At 28.9% G+C, this 16396-nt stretch overlaps 5 protein-coding genes across 10 annotated transcripts in view; 4 read left to right on the top strand and 1 right to left on the bottom strand.

Annotated features, from left to right (window-relative positions):
• Nucleotides 1-3764: 3764 nt before the first annotated feature.
• On the bottom strand, nucleotides 3765-8739 carry LOC132906615 (centrosome-associated zinc finger protein CP190). 5 transcript variants are annotated; one of them, XM_060958943.1, is made up of 8 exons: nucleotides 8572-8739; nucleotides 8263-8452; nucleotides 8064-8175; nucleotides 7756-7820; nucleotides 7274-7445; nucleotides 7013-7152; nucleotides 6674-6934; nucleotides 3765-6547 (listed from the first exon to the last, which is right to left on the bottom strand). In XM_060958943.1, the coding sequence occupies exons 5-8, from the start codon at nucleotides 7436-7438 to the stop codon at nucleotides 4549-4551; spliced, it is 2565 nt and encodes an 854-aa protein (XP_060814926.1). In that variant the 5' UTR covers nucleotides 7439-7445; nucleotides 7756-7820; nucleotides 8064-8175; nucleotides 8263-8452; nucleotides 8572-8739; the 3' UTR covers nucleotides 3765-4548. The 5 variants fall into 5 exon arrangements, with proteins under 5 accessions (XP_060814926.1, XP_060814928.1, XP_060814925.1 ...); XM_060958945.1 differs by lacking the exon at nucleotides 8572-8739 and having other exon boundaries at nucleotides 8089-8175; nucleotides 8263-8550; XM_060958942.1 differs by lacking the exon at nucleotides 8572-8739 and having other exon boundaries at nucleotides 8263-8550.
• A 29-nt stretch (nucleotides 8740-8768) lies between these two features.
• On the top strand, nucleotides 8769-12148 carry LOC132906620 (D-glucuronyl C5-epimerase B). Its single transcript, XM_060958961.1, has 8 exons — nucleotides 8769-8895; nucleotides 9209-9425; nucleotides 9516-9610; nucleotides 9714-9861; nucleotides 9992-10120; nucleotides 10187-10900; nucleotides 10972-11159; nucleotides 11236-12148. The coding sequence occupies exons 4-8, from the start codon at nucleotides 9721-9723 to the stop codon at nucleotides 11765-11767; spliced, it is 1704 nt and encodes a 567-aa protein (XP_060814944.1). The 5' UTR covers nucleotides 8769-8895; nucleotides 9209-9425; nucleotides 9516-9610; nucleotides 9714-9720; the 3' UTR covers nucleotides 11768-12148.
• A 522-nt stretch (nucleotides 12149-12670) lies between these two features.
• On the top strand, nucleotides 12671-14519 carry LOC132906636 (zinc finger CCHC-type and RNA-binding motif-containing protein 1-like). Its single transcript, XM_060958985.1, has 5 exons — nucleotides 12671-12813; nucleotides 13174-13338; nucleotides 13671-13782; nucleotides 13852-14160; nucleotides 14226-14519. Exons 2-5 carry the CDS (start codon nucleotides 13226-13228, stop codon nucleotides 14361-14363), a joined length of 672 nt encoding a protein of 223 aa, XP_060814968.1. The 5' UTR covers nucleotides 12671-12813; nucleotides 13174-13225; the 3' UTR covers nucleotides 14364-14519.
• LOC132906631 (U6 snRNA phosphodiesterase 1) lies at nucleotides 14320-16315 on the top strand. Of its 2 annotated transcripts, none has more exons than XM_060958981.1 (4): nucleotides 14320-14434; nucleotides 15365-15507; nucleotides 15579-15916; nucleotides 16037-16315. In XM_060958981.1, exons 1-4 carry the CDS (start codon nucleotides 14421-14423, stop codon nucleotides 16223-16225), a joined length of 684 nt encoding a protein of 227 aa, XP_060814964.1. In that variant the 5' UTR covers nucleotides 14320-14420; the 3' UTR covers nucleotides 16226-16315. The 2 variants fall into 2 exon arrangements, with proteins under 2 accessions (XP_060814964.1, XP_060814963.1); XM_060958980.1 differs by lacking the exon at nucleotides 14320-14434 and adding an exon at nucleotides 14651-15031.
• Nucleotides 15281-16396, top strand: part of LOC132906642 (uncharacterized) — a 123285-nt gene continuing 122169 nt past the window's right edge. The window contains exon 1 of the mRNA XM_060958993.1: nucleotides 15281-15291. The gene's annotated coding sequence lies outside the window, so the exon portion shown is untranslated. The remainder of the gene's footprint in view (nucleotides 15292-16396) is intronic.

Consider the following 16396-nt stretch of genomic DNA (forward strand, 5'->3'; position numbering starts at 1 on the left):
TTTCGCTGTTTATATTTCTTGGTCGCTCCCACTCGTCAATTTATCTCACTCGTTTATTCCCTTTCTCCAGTTTTTCGCTCGCTCGCACCTTTACCCCATGTTGCTACTACGGTCACGATCGGGCAATCGTGTCCCTCTACCACCGCCATCATCGCCATCCTCGCCACTACCACCGGCTACTGGTTACGTTTCCTGTACATGCGGTTTTGTCCGAATCATTTGCGCAAAGTCCCGCCTCGAGAACTTTTCGGTACTGGTTGCAGAGCGTGCGCCAGGGGTACACCATCACGGTACTCGGGTAAGGTTGGGATTTTTCCGAACGGAGCCAACCTTTCGGACAAGGTAAATGTTCGTAAAACAACCCGTAGATTTCCGATTTCAAAATGTCTTTTTTTTTTTAATCTTTTCTCTGGTTCTTTGCTAACAAGTTTCAATTATTTTGAATAATTTATTATTTTAAAATTAAAACAGTGTGAGATACAGTAGGCTTAAATGTTACTGAATTTAAAGAATGTTTATACTTTCCGTATGTAATTTGCAGATATTTGCAAATTCTTTTGAATAATTTGTTCTTTGAGTCGAAACGATGTAACGTACAAAGGCAGTCAAAGTATTATCGAATTTATAGAAAGAACGAAGTAAGGACATGTTACTTTTTACGTTATTTCTTATGATATATTCTTACGTGATATTTTTTGATGTCACTCTTGTTATTCGTCAAATAAAGAGAATAATGAAATTATTTGATATTTCCTTTTTTCATTTATATATTCGTTACTTTATTACACATTTTTCGTCAAATATCTTATACATATTTCCTATTTAAAATATCGTTTTACGAGATTATTGGCATCAGAGGCAGCTTTGTGTCAATCATTAACGATTACATTGTGATAAACTATTGATCGAACGAATTTTCTTCCCTTCTTACAATATTAATACTTAATTTGCACTAAAATTATCTTTACTTCGATATCGGATAATTTTATTATCACCTATTTTCTCGACTTTATTCGTATAGAGATATTTCTTGACATTGTTTTTTTTTCCTTTTACTGTAAATCACGTTACTGCACATAAATTGAATCAGTACATCGAATTTCATTTATTTATCTTACTTCATAAGCATATTTCTTGTAAGAAATTACGCTGCTCGAAATAATTGCAATAGCACTCTGTTGACTTTAGTAATGATCAAGCTTATGTATTTATTTAATTGTATAATTTAGGAGGTGATCTCTTAATTATTTTGAGCAGCACACGTAAAAGTACAGATATCGGTCTTTTTATATTAATCGATTCGACAGCCAACGTTCGTTAGTTCAGCTTAAAATTATACTCGGAACGAAATATCGGGTTGCGAAATTTTTTAATCGATTTTACGAACATTTGTTTATCCATTTTCCAAATTACAGACGATATGATGTGTCGCTTTTCAAGATTTTTTAAAACATTTTAAAACGAAAAAAAAAATTGATACATCAAGAAAACAAAATATTATGCACCTCTAGGATTGACAAAATTATGTCGGTTTTCAATAAATTAAAAGATCAATGTGCACTAAAAACTTATCGCACTAAGAATCATATTATTTTTATCTCAGAAATTTCTCGTTTCTAATTAATTGTCTAAGCAATTAAAAAAGTCTAAGGAAGCACCCTGTACGTTTCCATACTTCGCGTAACTAAATTATGAAGAAAAAGTGGTAAAAGAATCTTATACAATGTAAGATGATAAGCTTAAGTAAGTATGTATATGCGTAACTTAATGATATCGTATCGTATCGAATCTAATGTAACGATTTTTATGTAACACTGCCAACTATTTTTAAAAATATCGTATAAAGTAGTTGCTAATAATTTGATAATGGCCATAATCGAACTACGGCAATTAATTTCCTTCTATTTTGCATGCATTCTAGATCTAATTTTCTTGTCCCTCCAGTCTTTCTGTCCTTATTTGCAATAATCAGAGATCCAAACACAAAACAATTTAAATCAACCTTTGGTCGATTTTACATATAAAATTTTCGTTACTATTGAACTCATTCGTATATCCTAATATAATTAATTACTGTTCAAATTATTAATATCGTCGATACAATATATAGAACGGTTTTCGAACTTCATCTATAATGTACTATTTATTTACTAATAATAAGCAGATATCGTATTTTGCGGAAAAAATAGACATTTACCAAAGATTGATATACATTTCAATTATATATTAATAATATAAAAATTAATACAAAAAAAAATGATACAATTAATAATACGAAAATTAATACAAAATTCGTTTAACCAAAATTGCACGATATGGACAAGATAAATCCTTTCCAATCTAACGAATAATACTAAATTAGATATACAGATAAAATATTTTTTGACCCAAAAATTCCTACGAATCTTGAAAAATGTTAATCTTAATTTTTTCTTCAATTTCTATAACTGAAAATACTGAAACAAAAGATTGTTACTGGACCAGAATGCGTTACGGTGATGAAGTTATGTTAGTATTTGACTAATGTATATTTCAGATAAAATTCTTCGACGTTATAATTTGTTAATCGTGCGTAGGTTGTAGTAAAGGAGAACTCAGAAATTACATATTGACGTAAATCAGTATTTTCCATGTATATATAAAACGAGGCACTTAATACGCACGCACCGTGATTAGTATTTTTCTTTAAAACAGAGAAATTTATCGTATATATTGAATTCATCGCATTTCCAAGTTAAAAATAAAATGATTCTTTAACACCATAACGTGTATTTGCACGCTAATTTGTTACTCTGTTTGAATTTTCTTCGTATCAAATGATTTCCCATTTAATTATAAATAAAAAAATTTCAATTTTAATTTTGTATTCACTTAATCGATAGAAACAATTTTATACATATATATAGATATGTATAAGTCAAAAAAAAAAAAAACATTTGAAGTTAAATATACTAGACGGAACAAAATAACTAAACTAAATTTATGTGTTTGATTTACGGTAAAATTGAACGCGTGTGTTAAAAATACAAATGTTTCTAGCATATTTTATCTACTTTATCGTGATCTGCATTTACATGTATTATTCGTTGAATCTTACTAACTCAAATATTCTTCTATATATAGCTTGGATTGTATTAACTCTAAATACCATCTTCGAAATTTTTACTGAATTTACGATAATATTACTCTAATTTAAAATATTATGCTGAAAAAACTAAACAAGTTACTTATGAGAAAGAGAATTGACTAAATAAAACGCGTTAAGTGACTCACGCTGTACATATACAAGATATTCTGTCCGACTTTATTAAAAATATATTATCTTCTGTATTCGGTTTTTTGAATGTTTTATTTTCTATTTTTTAATATGAAACAGGCATCATATATTTAATTGCAAATGATGTAGAATGGTATTTGATTTCAAGAATTTTTTAAATTATTAATATCTCTGCAATAAAATCATATTATTCCTTCCAGAAAATAGCGAATATATGACTATACAAAGCATATTTTTTTATATAAATTAGTTAATGAATTATATTCGATTTGCTTTATTCAAATGTTTGTATAAAATTTTAAATATTTGGAACTATATATCTTAAAATTCTCCAAATCATGTAATGAAAGAAATAATAAAATGTATAATTTGGTAAGGAAAAAGTGATTGAGTTTTATTTCTTTTATTATATCAATTCCGACAAAAAAATTTTATTAATGGACTTGAAATAATGAAAGAAATATAAAATAACATTTTGTTATTAACGCTTAATTGGCTACTATCTTTTATTTTGGTGCATCATGTTTATCTAAACGCAAAATACGAAAGATATATACCAATTATCATGAATAATCATCAAATTCAACATTATAAAGTCTAAGAAAGAATTTCTGAAAGAAACTTATTACTTTTAATCTCTTTATTTTTAAATATTTGTATTGAACATATGCAGTTAGGAATTAATCAGAAATTCGACATTTATGACTCTTCATTTTCTGCATTTCATATTTGTCCACTGCCACACGTTTGTGCAACTATATGTTCAGAGGAATTGAAAATTGCAATTATGTGGTAATTAAGAAAAGTTCATGAACATTTCTTCCACTTTCTATCTTCCGTTTTTTTGCAGATGTGATCAAATTAAATCTCTAACGATTGAATACAATCATACATACATACATATATATATATATATCAGCTTTTAAGCTGTATATACAAACATTTGTTTTAGGATAAATGTTGAAGTTAAAATCAATTTGCACGAATCAATTGAAGCTTATGACTCTACATATCCTCTAAAAATGAAATAATTCATTTATATTGCTTCTTCTGTATCTGTATATACAAGGTGTTTCTTACTTTTCCGGCAGGATTGTGGAACATGATCTACAAACTTGCCAGTAAAGTAGAAAATACTCTGTATAGTTCCTTCGATCAATTACTATGTAAAAACAGAACAAAGAAGCAAAATAAAATGCAATTCAAACATGCCATTTTGTTAATCACGGATATTGATCAAACATAAGGTGTGATAAAGTTAATATTATTATTTATGAATCAGCTAATTCTCTACTATCATCATCCCATTCTGTAAAGCTATTCGCTTTAGTTTGCTTATCATTTTTTTCCACCTCTTGTTCTCCCTCAAGATGCTCCTCTTCAATGATCATAACCGATTCTTGCGATTCGCCTACACTGTTACTCTGTTCGCTGCATTGTTCATCATATTCCACTATTTCTGTTTGTTCTTCCACGTATTGTATAACTTCTTCTACCTGATCAGAACTGCATTCCTCCAATATTTCCGATTGTTCAACTTGCATTTCCTCCTCCATCACCTTTTCCTCAACTTCTTCAACCACTTCCTCCACTATCTCCTCAGTTTCTTCGGTAAGTTCTTCCGACTGATAATTCTCGTACGTTTGCCGTTCTACTTCTTCGTTTCCGTGAATGTAAACGATCATCCCATCCTCCGTACCTTGCATTACAATTTGTTCGTTATCGGTAATGTTTAGCTGTTGTGGCTGCTGCTGTTGATCATTTTCCTGCTGTTGGTAGTTGTCATTATCAATCAGCATTATCATATGCTGCCCGTCCAGCTCGTGCGTGTTGTAAGTCATTTCGTGCGAAATATTATTTAATTGCATCCCCGGTACAATATATTCCGATACGTTCGAAGCTCCATCCTGAGGTTCCGAGGAAACGCTATCTCCAACACCTAAGGATGCCGCTATACCACTAGCCACGTGACTCAAGGCTTCCGCTTCTGAAGAAGGTTCTAAAGAAATCGTTGGCATAGAGATTGAAGCTGCATCCGAGTCTCGCAGATCCTTGTGCACGCAATCGATATGAACTTGCAAATTCGTAGCTTGTACAAAAACTTTACCACAATGAGTGCAACGATGTCCCTTCTTTTTGCCATCCGGCAAGTTTCCATGGCCCGTATTAATTTCATGGGTTGTTAATTCAGTAACGTCTTTAAACGTTTGTGAACATTGTATGCACTGAATCTCTTCGATGGATGACGAATGTTGACGCGACGTTGGTCGATGATTATGGTTGATTTGATGTCTCACCAAAAACGCTTCCGATAGTGCCACGTAAGAACATGCTTGGCATTTTGGAAAACTCATGCTTTTCGGAGGAGGCACATTGTGTTTTGTATAAAGATGATACATCAGGATGTTTCGTTTGATTGCTTTATAACCACAGTGTTCACAAACACGCATATCAAACTTTTCATCGTGTACATCTTGCATGTGTCTTCTGTACATATAGTAGTTCGTATACTCCTCTTCTAAATCACACTTGTTACATTTCCAAGGTCCAGTCTCGCCACCATCTACGCTTCCGTTACTCTTTGTCTCAGTTTCGTCGCTGTTATTGCTTGACATCAGGTGATCAGACTTCAAAACTACGTAGGAGACTTTTGTCTTGCATGCTGAATTACTATCTGAAGACTTTGCTTCTTTTTGCATGATTTTCAAACGTATGTTCTTGTTATTTTTCACCAAATGGGGGTATTTCTTCAATACTTCTCGAATGATCTTTGCGTGATTATTTATCGAGTCTTCTGAGTTCGTTCGTTTTCCCTTTTCCATGTTTTCTTTTTCTTCGAGATCAAATCGCACTCTCTTAGATGGCGATGGCTGCGTATCTTGACCCCTTTGGAAACATCTAGTCACGGACCAATCATCGTCGGAATTCATTTCCTTCAGACTCTTCTCGTTTGTATGATTGTCATCTTCCTCATCTTCGGTTGTATCATTTTTACTGTCTCTGTCTGGGGAACATTTACCACTAGGCGAATTATCTCTTTTATATTTGTCTGGCGCTTGAACGATAGGCTTTGTATTGTACGTAATATCATCGAATGACGAGAACACCCCGAGCGCAAACTCTTCAGCTTCGGGGAGATCAAATCGGGAAGGTCCAGGAGTTACCTCTGTAGGCCTATTTGTCGACGGCATCCCGTGGAATGTTCGCATTTCATAATTAAGCGATGGCATACTTTGTGGTGTATCTAATTTCCTTTTCCATATAGGGAGTCTAACATAATAAAAAGAAAATTTTTTTGTACATGTAAAATTGAAGAGTAAGATTCAGATACATAGCTACATTATTTGTAACTAGAATGAGTATTTGAATCTCTAATCTATATGCAGACATACTTACTTTCTACCTGGTAATGGCTGATTTGACAGCCCTGAGGATGAAGTGGAAGTAGTTGTTGCTTTTGTGCTAGATGTTGAAGGCTTTGAAACTGCTATTATAGGTCGGGTATTGCATTTCACTGTTTGTTCATTTTGCAGAGAAGCAGTATTAAATTGTGCATCAAGTAATTTAGTTAGAACAGTCATGTTCATTTTCTGTGCTGTACGATACAAAGCATGTTGCTCAGAAGTCCAATATTCTAATTGTCCAGTGTACATAAAACTATAAAAGTATTATAATATGTATGTATATTGCAAGTATGATAACTTTATTTGCTATACAGACTGTGTTAAAATTTACCTTATAATTGACTTCACACATTCATATGGCATATCTGGTGGCATGATAATTACTCCATCAAAATTTTCATCTTTTTCTTTCTGTTCACGTTCAAGTTGCATAAAATAATCTGTGCATGTTGTTATGACTAAACGATGAGCCTGAAATATTAATGAAGAAGTTTTTTGAACTAAATACAACAATAAATAGTGAAAAAATATTTAATTTTAAATATTTAATAATAATTTTTAAATATAAATAAGGAATGTACAAGATTAATACCTGAACAGTGATATCACTGGTGGGAAACTTGATTGTAAGATCAAGCAATTCTTCTTCAAAATAGAGCTGTTGAAGTCTTTGAAGAAAGAAAGTCCCCCAGTTATCTACCTTCACTTGCTTCAATCCCCGTGAAGGAAGTTGTTTTTCCTGATTTGCCGTTTCCATCGTACACCTGTATGTTATTAGTTGTAGTTAAAAAAAACCTTTTGAAAGATTCCTTTTGAAAGATTCATCACTACTTAATAAATCTTTCACTAATATTTTTTGTAGAAAAATTAATTAAAATATTAGTATGTAGCTGTTTAATATTATCTTCAAAGTACATTAATAAAATTAGTAATAAAAATTAAGTATTAGAAAATACATATACATCGTAGTACAAAATAAATAATTTTTTTACTACAATATGCTGTTTATAAGAAAATTAAATTATTAGATTAATATAAAATATTAATCTAATAAACTATACTACATTTCTTTACCTGATATTATAAAGTTTAATTATTTATTATATCTACTTATGCTGACAACCCACATGGACCAAATCCTGTAATAAGAGAAGAATAAAAGATATCATGATCTTAATCTTTAAAATTAAATTATAAGATACTACACTATGATTTTATTCTGTAACAAAAAAAAATATATGAAGAGAAATTTCAAATCTTTTCAGTTACATTACTCACAAATGTTAGAAGTTAACTATTAATTACAAGATTATATAGTATCATATGAAAAGAAATTATTTACACCACACATGCTATTTCAAAGGCTACAAATATTACTTAACATTCTTGAGAATAATCTCTTCGTACTTGTGACTCAAATGCCATACAATCCATGTCACAAAGGGAAATTATTCCCCAACTAATTACTTAGTAGTAACTTAACCTGACTGGCTTCTAAAAATCAAAAGTTTCATATCTAACATTATAATAATAGTGCATCAGCGGGGTCCATTGACATCGGAATATGGTTGTGTGACTTACAGTAGCGACTAGTAGCAAGCGAAGTACGCTAACGTAAAAATTCTTTAGCATGTATATCACCATATATACATTGCTGCGATCGCTTCGAAATTCGATTAGACTACAATATTGCAAAAAGAAGAATGCTATGCAAATGAAAAGAAGTAAAAGAGGCTTCTGACGAAAGTATCAGCGCATACTTTGCGGAACGCTGAAAAATGGAAGTTTAATAATGATGCACATCTTCCTTCCACGATCAAAGTCGAGCATATTAATGGTTATTTCGAATATGTACAAATTCAAAATACCCTGTGGATGTATTGCACATACCTATTTAACAATATTTCAATATTCCTCTCAGCTCCATCTCTTATAAATTTCCTTAGTACACAAGTAATATTGAACATTCCATTGTATATCACGACTCACAGATGGAGTTATACGTATCAACTGATCACACAGTAACAGGATATAAAGAAACCTTCAACTATAGAATTATGAACCGCTAGTATAAACTACGATTGCTCATATTTTGTGTAATCTGCATAATACACAAAAAGGTATTTTTGTGTTATTGTGTATGATTCCATATGATGAAAGCAGAGAGAATTTACATGGAAAAAATATAATTAATTTTATAAATTTAGGTGGAAGGTAACGAATGAACTACGAGAATGGGCAATACGAACTTATGGCGAAGAATGGCTGTTAATAGTTTTAAATATTATCAATAATCAATTGAATTTGTAAACAAAAGATTTTTATTATTTATATCACATTAAAGTTTAGAGTATTTAAAAATATTTCTTCACAATATATATTATAATATACAAAATTCATGCAAAATGTTAAAAATTGATGCACATGCAAATATACAATCTGTTCTTCAAATTTCTTCCATATAATCGAGATTTCTTAAAACCACTGAAACTTTACCCATAGTTAATATTTCGCAAACGAATTCTAGGGAATTTATGTAATGCTACTGACACTATAATCAAGAATGCATACAATTTTTTTTATAAAATAGACAATGCAATTAACGAGAACAGATACAACATTTTGGTTACTGCAGACAATATTATGAATGGAATGTATGAAACAATAGCTAACATCGATAACCATCGGTGATTAAACGTATAAAGTCCTTGATGGAAAATGTAAAGGGAATATCCATAAAATAGGTGAATACATATATGCATTTTAAAAGTTGCCATCGGCTGCTACCATTTGTTTCTTGTTGTTTTTAAAGAAATGGCTTTATCTCCTTTCAGAATTCTACAATTTAAAAAAAATGGGGGAAAAAGTACTTATCTTTAATCGCAGCTGTTTTTAACAGATAGGAAGGCAAGAATTTTAATAACATCTTGTAAGTAAGCATTACATAGCAATATTATTTATACTTTATAAAATTAATCTTCCTATGTATTGATATTATTTATAAAAAATCATTTTCATTCAAACTACAACAGGTATTATATGATGATGAGGTTGAACTTTAAAACATTATTACTTGTAATAATAGTTGCAGTATTAAGTTCAATATTAACATCATGGAATAATTGTGGCAGCCCATCGTTTTTTAAAAACACTGATTGGAAATCAAAATTTCAGCATAAAGTAAGCATAATTTGTGTCAGATGTATAAATTTAACATACATTATTATTTCTATAAAATTATTTGGTATAGAAATTTTATACAATAATAATATTTATTATTTACTATTATTATTATTTTTTTTATATAAAGGACAGAGTGAACTTAGAAACTGGATATCAGGAGATAGATTGTCATATAAATGGTGATTATTCTATTGGATGTCGTAAAGAAGGAGATGAAGTTTACATACCATTTTCATTTATTCATAAATATTTTGAGGTAAGTAGTAAAAGTAAAGTAAATGATTAATCACAAGAAAATACTAATGAGTTTAAAATACGTCAGATTTATGGAAAATTAGCCACGTATGATGGCTTAGAAAGATTTGAATGGTTACACAGTTATTCCAAAATCGTTAATCCTAAAGGAAAATATGATCCCAGAGGAGTGTTTATGACCTTTGAAAATTATAATGTTGAAGTTCGAGAACGTGTTAAATGTATTAGTGGAAATGACGGAGTACCAATATCTACTCAATGGGAGAGTCAGGGATATTATTATCCTACTCAAATTGCTCAATTTGGATTATCACATTATAGCAAAAATTTGACAGAACCAGAACCTCACAGAAAAGTGATAGAAGATTCTGATAAAGTTAAAAGAGAATGGATTATACCTCAAGGATCTATTGCATCTAGAATATTTGATAAACATGTTAACAGTCATGTAATGAGATTTGCAACACCAGAAACTAGTACATCTGGTATTACCTTAAAATTAGATCATGTACTTGATTTTGTATTGAAATGGGATTTTAATATTAAAGATAATGGAAGCATTATGATCACATTACAATCTAGAGAAAGAAAAGAAACGTATTACCTTCATTATGTTACTAGTAACATAGTATTGCATATATATAACAATCACGTTTATTATGGAATTGGTCAAATTAATCATCAATGGAGAAGATTCACTAGAGATCTAGTAATAGATTTACAAAAAGGTTTATACTTAAATGATAAAAATAAAAAGAAAATGTCTCGCTCAAAATTAAAGGTAATGTATATACTTAACAACTGCTATAAGATAATTAAAAACATAAATGTTAAGAATGATTTATTTTTCAGATCGTGAAAATGACGTTGTATGGATCTGGAATGATTGATAACATAACATTATCCACAAGTGAACACATGGAACAATTCTATGATGCAGCTAGATGGTTTGTCAGTAACCAGAACATTAGTTCTGGTGGATGGGCAAATCCTGTCAGAAGAAAAGTAGCTCCAGGAATGGCTACTCTTGAACCTGGATGGTATTTTACTTTAATAAATTATTTAATATATATATATGTTATCACAATATACTTATTTAAATGCATGTTTTTACAGGTATTCTAGTATGGGTCAAGGACATGCAATTTCTGTATTAGCACGAGCATATTATCATTCGGGCGAAGAAAAATATTTGCAAGCTGCTATTAGAGGTTTGCAACCTTTTAAGGTATCCTCTAGCAAAGGCGGCGTAGCTGCAATATTTTTAAGCAAATACGTGTGGTACGAAGAATATCCTACGACACCCTCTTCATTTATACTTAATGGATTTATTTATTCCTTAATTGGTTTGTATGATCTAAAAAGCATAGCAACAGGTAAGGATGCGGTAGAAGCATCTCGCCTTTTTAATCAGGGTATGACATCCTTGAAAAACATGTTAACGCTATACGATACAGGTTCTGGTACTACATATGATTTACGTCATTTTACGTTAAAAACTGCTCCAAATTTAGCTAGGTGGGATTATCATTCTACTCATGTTAATCAACTTCTTCTTTTAAATTCAATTGATAATGATCCGATTTTTACTACTACAGCAGAACGATGGATAGGTTACATGAATGGTAAGAGAGCTGCACACAATTAACATACTATCCTTTAGCGATCAACTGATTTTTGCATTCATTTTTATTTTTAATTTATTGATATTTAATATTTCGTTCCGTCTGCTCTATTTTGTATCATACATTTTGTAAATAAAAAAAAATAGTCACAGAATAAAGTGGACCAAACTATACTTATCTTTTTATGTAATTGTTGTTACATGGAAACAGTAACAATCAAATTCGTAACATTTGTTTGTTATTAATGGATGCTGCGTATGTACTTGGCTATCCCATCATAGCAAAATATCAAATTTAATATTTGATAGTTAAAACTATATATATTTAAAAAGACAAGTGTATTATTATATTTAAAAGTAATTTATTCCATTTAATTATAATAAATAAAATGCCTATTTAGAGTATTTCAGATATTTTAAATTAATATTTAGAAGAAGCCATCCCTGAACATGACTTATGAAACTTAATTTGTAGATATAATGGAATGATATATGTAATTGCGTTACATGTAAATTTTGTACTTAAAGAATTAAACTCAACATTTAAACTATTTTATAAATATACATTTTTTAATTTCAATGTTATGTATTACATTCCTTTGAATATCTGAATGTTTTATTTTTAACAAATGTATAGATTAAGATAAATTCCATACCTTTAATGCAAATTATTTACATTAAATAAAAAGTTGTTCCGAGTAAGAATGTAATACATTTTGAAGTTTTTTTGTATATTATACTACTTTTATATGAAATCTTGTTAGAACTTATACATGTGTGATACCAATTTAACAAATAAAATGAAATTATTTTATTTATAAATTTTTTGTACCTGTTCATATATAAGTTTTTAACCTAATTTTTTCCCTAAATATATATAATTTAAAAAAGAATGAAACTTGTTTCATTTGATTTGAATGTATGCTTGGGAATGAATATGATCTGTTACATGTTGGTATTACTGATAGCTTAGTTTGTGGTATATGTTCTTATAGTTTACAAGACAGTTATTCCAATATGTATGCAAGAATTAATATTATAGAGCGTATAAGTAATTATAACAATTTTTTGTGAGTATTTTTAACGTAATTGTTATTGTTTAATATAAAATTGAAATATTACTGAAATATATCAAATTATATACGTTTTGAACTACAGGAAATGATTTTTAAATTCAATTTACGGAACGTATTATATTATCGTTAATTGTATTTATGACTTAATTGCTAATATAATAAATAGCTTTTAAATGGAGCAAAAAAGCAGTTTTGCTTGCAAGGAAATAAGTATTAGTATAAAATTATAATTATTGAATGCGTTACTGAATATAAATATTTCGAAAAGAGAAAATAAGCGAAATACAATGCATGACAAACATTTTATAACATTTTAACTTTATAATTATCGTTTTTTCTATTCTTGTATTTCAGGTTAAATTAAACACAAGCGCCATAAATAATAAACGAAATTTAATATGTAAAAATGAGTGGTGGAGTAGTTCCAAGTAAATCAACAGTTTATATTTCAAATTTACCTTTTTCACTAACAAATAATGATATACATCAACTTTTACAGAGTTATGGCAAAATTGTAAAGTAAGTTATGAAATTTAAGTAGCTAACTTTTTAATTCTTTATTAGTTTATTAAATATATATTTGTAGAAATATATTATTTAAATATTTTATATATTTCATTTATCCTGATATTCTACCCTTATCCTTTCATCAAAAATTGTATAAAAATTATTGTTTACTATATTCTTAATCCTCACATATTTTCAGATTAAATTTTCTTATATATCTTGATTTTAATAAAATATAAAAATTTTCAATTTTTATAGAATAAAATAAATTTTTTACATTACGTGTACACTAAATAATTTAAAGTATAATCTTATATATATTTGAAGTATAATCTTATCTTTAGAGTGACAGTAATGAAAAACAGAATTACAAGAAGAAGTCGAGGTGTTGCATTTGTATTGTTTCTTACTTCAGAGGATGCTATTAGTTGCGCAGAAAACTTAAATAACACAGAGGTAAACTGTAATTTTTCTTATGTAATAATATTCATCTTAAGGTATTTTTCATGCATTATTTTTTAACAGATAGGTGGTCGTACAATAAAAAGTTCCATAGCTGTAGATAATGGAAGGAGTACTGAATTTATACGTCGCAGAGACTATCCAGATAAATCTCAATGTTATGAATGTGGTGAAGAAGGACATTTATCGTACAATTGTAGGAACAATACATTAGGACCAAGAAATCCACCATTAAAGAAGATTAGAATCAGAAAAAAACATAAAGCTAATACTCACCAAACAAGCGATTTTAATAAAAATAGCGATGATGAATCAGCAGAGGATAATTGGGATGAAGAAGTAGAAACATTAAGCGCTGCTATTGCGTTAGAGGTAATGTTTTAATGTGATCCAAATGTAATAAATATTTGTATTTATTATCTATATGTACATTATAGCAAAGACAAAAAGAATTAGAAAATAATCACCAACTGGGAAATAAGGGACATGAGGAGGAAAGCAGATCAGTTCATAAATCTGGCAAAAGATATAAAAAGAACCAATATTTTAGTGACGAAGAAGATTTTAGTGAATAAGTAAATGTAATAAAATAATATAAGAATAAAAAGTTATGATATAATAAAGTTTAAAGAATGTTTAATATTAAGTTTGTAAAATATTGTTTGTATATAGATTTGTATATTGACAACTCATTGACTCGTGTAGAAATTGAAATAAATTTATAACTTCAACTTTAGTTTTTAATTGAAATTTTATTTTGTTTCATATTTAGTAATTAAATGCAACAAAAGTTATTTAATTACTTTTTACAATAAATCATGTGTATATATGTGTGTATATATTAACATAGTATGTGCTATATATGTTATTTTATTTTACGTTATGTTATGTTAGTATGATTGCAGCTTAGTAGATTGGAAAGCTTAACCTTACAAATGCCACTCGAAAGTCATTAAAAGAAATTTTAATATTACTATTTTCTTTATACTTATAATCTTTAAACTCAATGTATTTCGAACAACAAAGATTAAATATTACCAAAATATTACTGTATTTTGAAAAAATAAAAAATCGAACAATTAGTTATAAATAATTTCAAAATATAACCTCAAAGGATAAAAGATTTAAGTTAATTACAAATATTATACACTATGTCAGGTTTAGATTTGCTAAGTACGTACGCTTCTGATTCTGAAGAAGATGAAATTAACGATAACAGTAAATCTGAGGAGAATTCTAAACGGTATCTGTCTTCTTTGGTTTTTATAATTATTATACTTACAATTGCTTATAAGTATTCAAATACATTTTAATAAATTATTAGGTAATAAATGTTTATAATTGGAATAACTATTCATTTCTACAGTATGCATGTATCGAGAAATATATATTTGATAAATTTATTTTTTAACTTTTATAAACAGATTTAATGATTTATATGAAGGTATCACATGCGCGTTCATTATCTATGTTTAGATTTCGCAGATTTAAATTCGAAATAAATAGTTAAAAACAGGTTTTAGTAAACCAAATATTTGTACTAAAAAAATCATAGAAAATATCTTTTATTTTATAGATTACCTTTGCCTAGAAGCATTACAGCATGGAAAGGTGTTCCTCATCATGAAGAAGTAGATGATAATCCATTACAACACGAGGGAAGAGTAAGAAGTTTTAAACATGAACGTGGTAACTGGGCGACGTTAATTTATATTGACTGTTAGTATTTAATAAAGGTATATATGTTTTAATTACAAGAATAAAATCATTATAGTTACCTTAAATTGCAGATGAACCCAGCGAGGACATGCTCTCATGGATGTTTTCAGTTTTGGGAGAAGTGCCAGTTAAATGTAATATATTTTCTGAGCAGTTTCATATTAGTCTATCAAGAACTTTAATTTTAAAGTTTCATTGGATTGAATCGTTCGTAGAGGAGACCAAGAAGTTATGCGAGCAGACAGATCAGTTTAATTTGGAGCTTCTAAATGTACAGGCATATACTAACGAGGAAAAAACTCGAACATTTCTTGGGATAGAATGTATCGATCGTAAAGGAGTCCTTGGTCATTTTGTGAAAAATGTTAATAAGTTCCTTGCTGAATATGATTTACCAGCTTTTTATGAAGTAAGTAACGTATTTTAAACAGCAATTATATATGTTACTCAAAAGTGCAACAAGTTATTTTCGATAAAAGTTTTATATTTATTGTAATAATGATAATAAATTATCATTTTCCACATTTAGGATTCTTCTTATCATATAAGTTTTTTATGGTGTCTTGGCAACGAACTGTCAGTTCTAAACGATCAAGCACACTTTTTGACTATTAAATTAAATCAATTTTTGATTGAACATGCAGAGGCAAGATACATAAATGTCACTAAAATATATCTTAAGATTGGAAACAAGTTATATGTATTTAAACTGAGGTAACAAATAATAATAATTGATACGAATTAAATATAAAATACTGATAATAATAAAGTTATACTATAATATAATAACAATTTTTTTAAAACTTTACTTTCTTCTTTTTCCCTATGTTAGTATACCTAAAAATCTTTACATTTAAGATTGAATTCAAGTAATTCGTAGTTTAATAGG

Source organism: Bombus pascuorum, chromosome 5, assembly GCF_905332965.1.
Source record: "Bombus pascuorum chromosome 5, iyBomPasc1.1, whole genome shotgun sequence".
In the NCBI taxonomy this organism is placed as follows: Eukaryota; Metazoa; Arthropoda; class Insecta; order Hymenoptera; family Apidae; genus Bombus; species Bombus pascuorum.

Excerpts from the sequence above, each read along its gene's own strand:
- LOC132906620 (XM_060958961.1), top strand. The coding sequence starts at position 9,721 with ATGATGATGAGGTTGAACTTTAAAACATTATTACTTGTAATAATAGTT. Across the intron at positions 9,862-9,991 it reads AATCAAAATTTCAGCATAAA|GACAGAGTGAACTTAGAAAC; the intron begins GTAAGCATAATT and ends TTTTATATAAAG. Across the intron at positions 11,160-11,235 it reads GCTACTCTTGAACCTGGATG|GTATTCTAGTATGGGTCAAG; the intron begins GTATTTTACTTT and ends ATGTTTTTACAG.
- LOC132906615 (XM_060958944.1), bottom strand. The coding sequence starts at position 7,438 with ATGGAAACGGCAAATCAGGAAAAACAACTTCCTTCACGGGGATTGAAG. Across the intron at positions 7,153-7,273 it reads CCAGTGATATCACTGTTCAG|GCTCATCGTTTAGTCATAAC; the intron begins GTATTAATCTTG and ends TTAATATTTCAG. Across the intron at positions 6,935-7,012 it reads TGTGTGAAGTCAATTATAAG|TTTTATGTACACTGGACAAT; the intron begins GTAAATTTTAAC and ends ATACTTTTATAG.
- LOC132906636 (XM_060958985.1), top strand. The coding sequence starts at position 13,226 with ATGAGTGGTGGAGTAGTTCCAAGTAAATCAACAGTTTATATTTCAAAT. Across the intron at positions 13,339-13,670 it reads AGTTATGGCAAAATTGTAAA|AGTGACAGTAATGAAAAACA; the intron begins GTAAGTTATGAA and ends TCTTATCTTTAG. Across the intron at positions 13,783-13,851 it reads AAAACTTAAATAACACAGAG|ATAGGTGGTCGTACAATAAA; the intron begins GTAAACTGTAAT and ends ATTTTTTAACAG.
- LOC132906631 (XM_060958980.1), top strand. The coding sequence starts at position 14,940 with ATGTCAGGTTTAGATTTGCTAAGTACGTACGCTTCTGATTCTGAAGAA. Across the intron at positions 15,032-15,364 it reads TCTGAGGAGAATTCTAAACG|ATTACCTTTGCCTAGAAGCA; the intron begins GTATCTGTCTTC and ends TTTATTTTATAG. Across the intron at positions 15,508-15,578 it reads GACGTTAATTTATATTGACT|ATGAACCCAGCGAGGACATG; the intron begins GTTAGTATTTAA and ends CTTAAATTGCAG.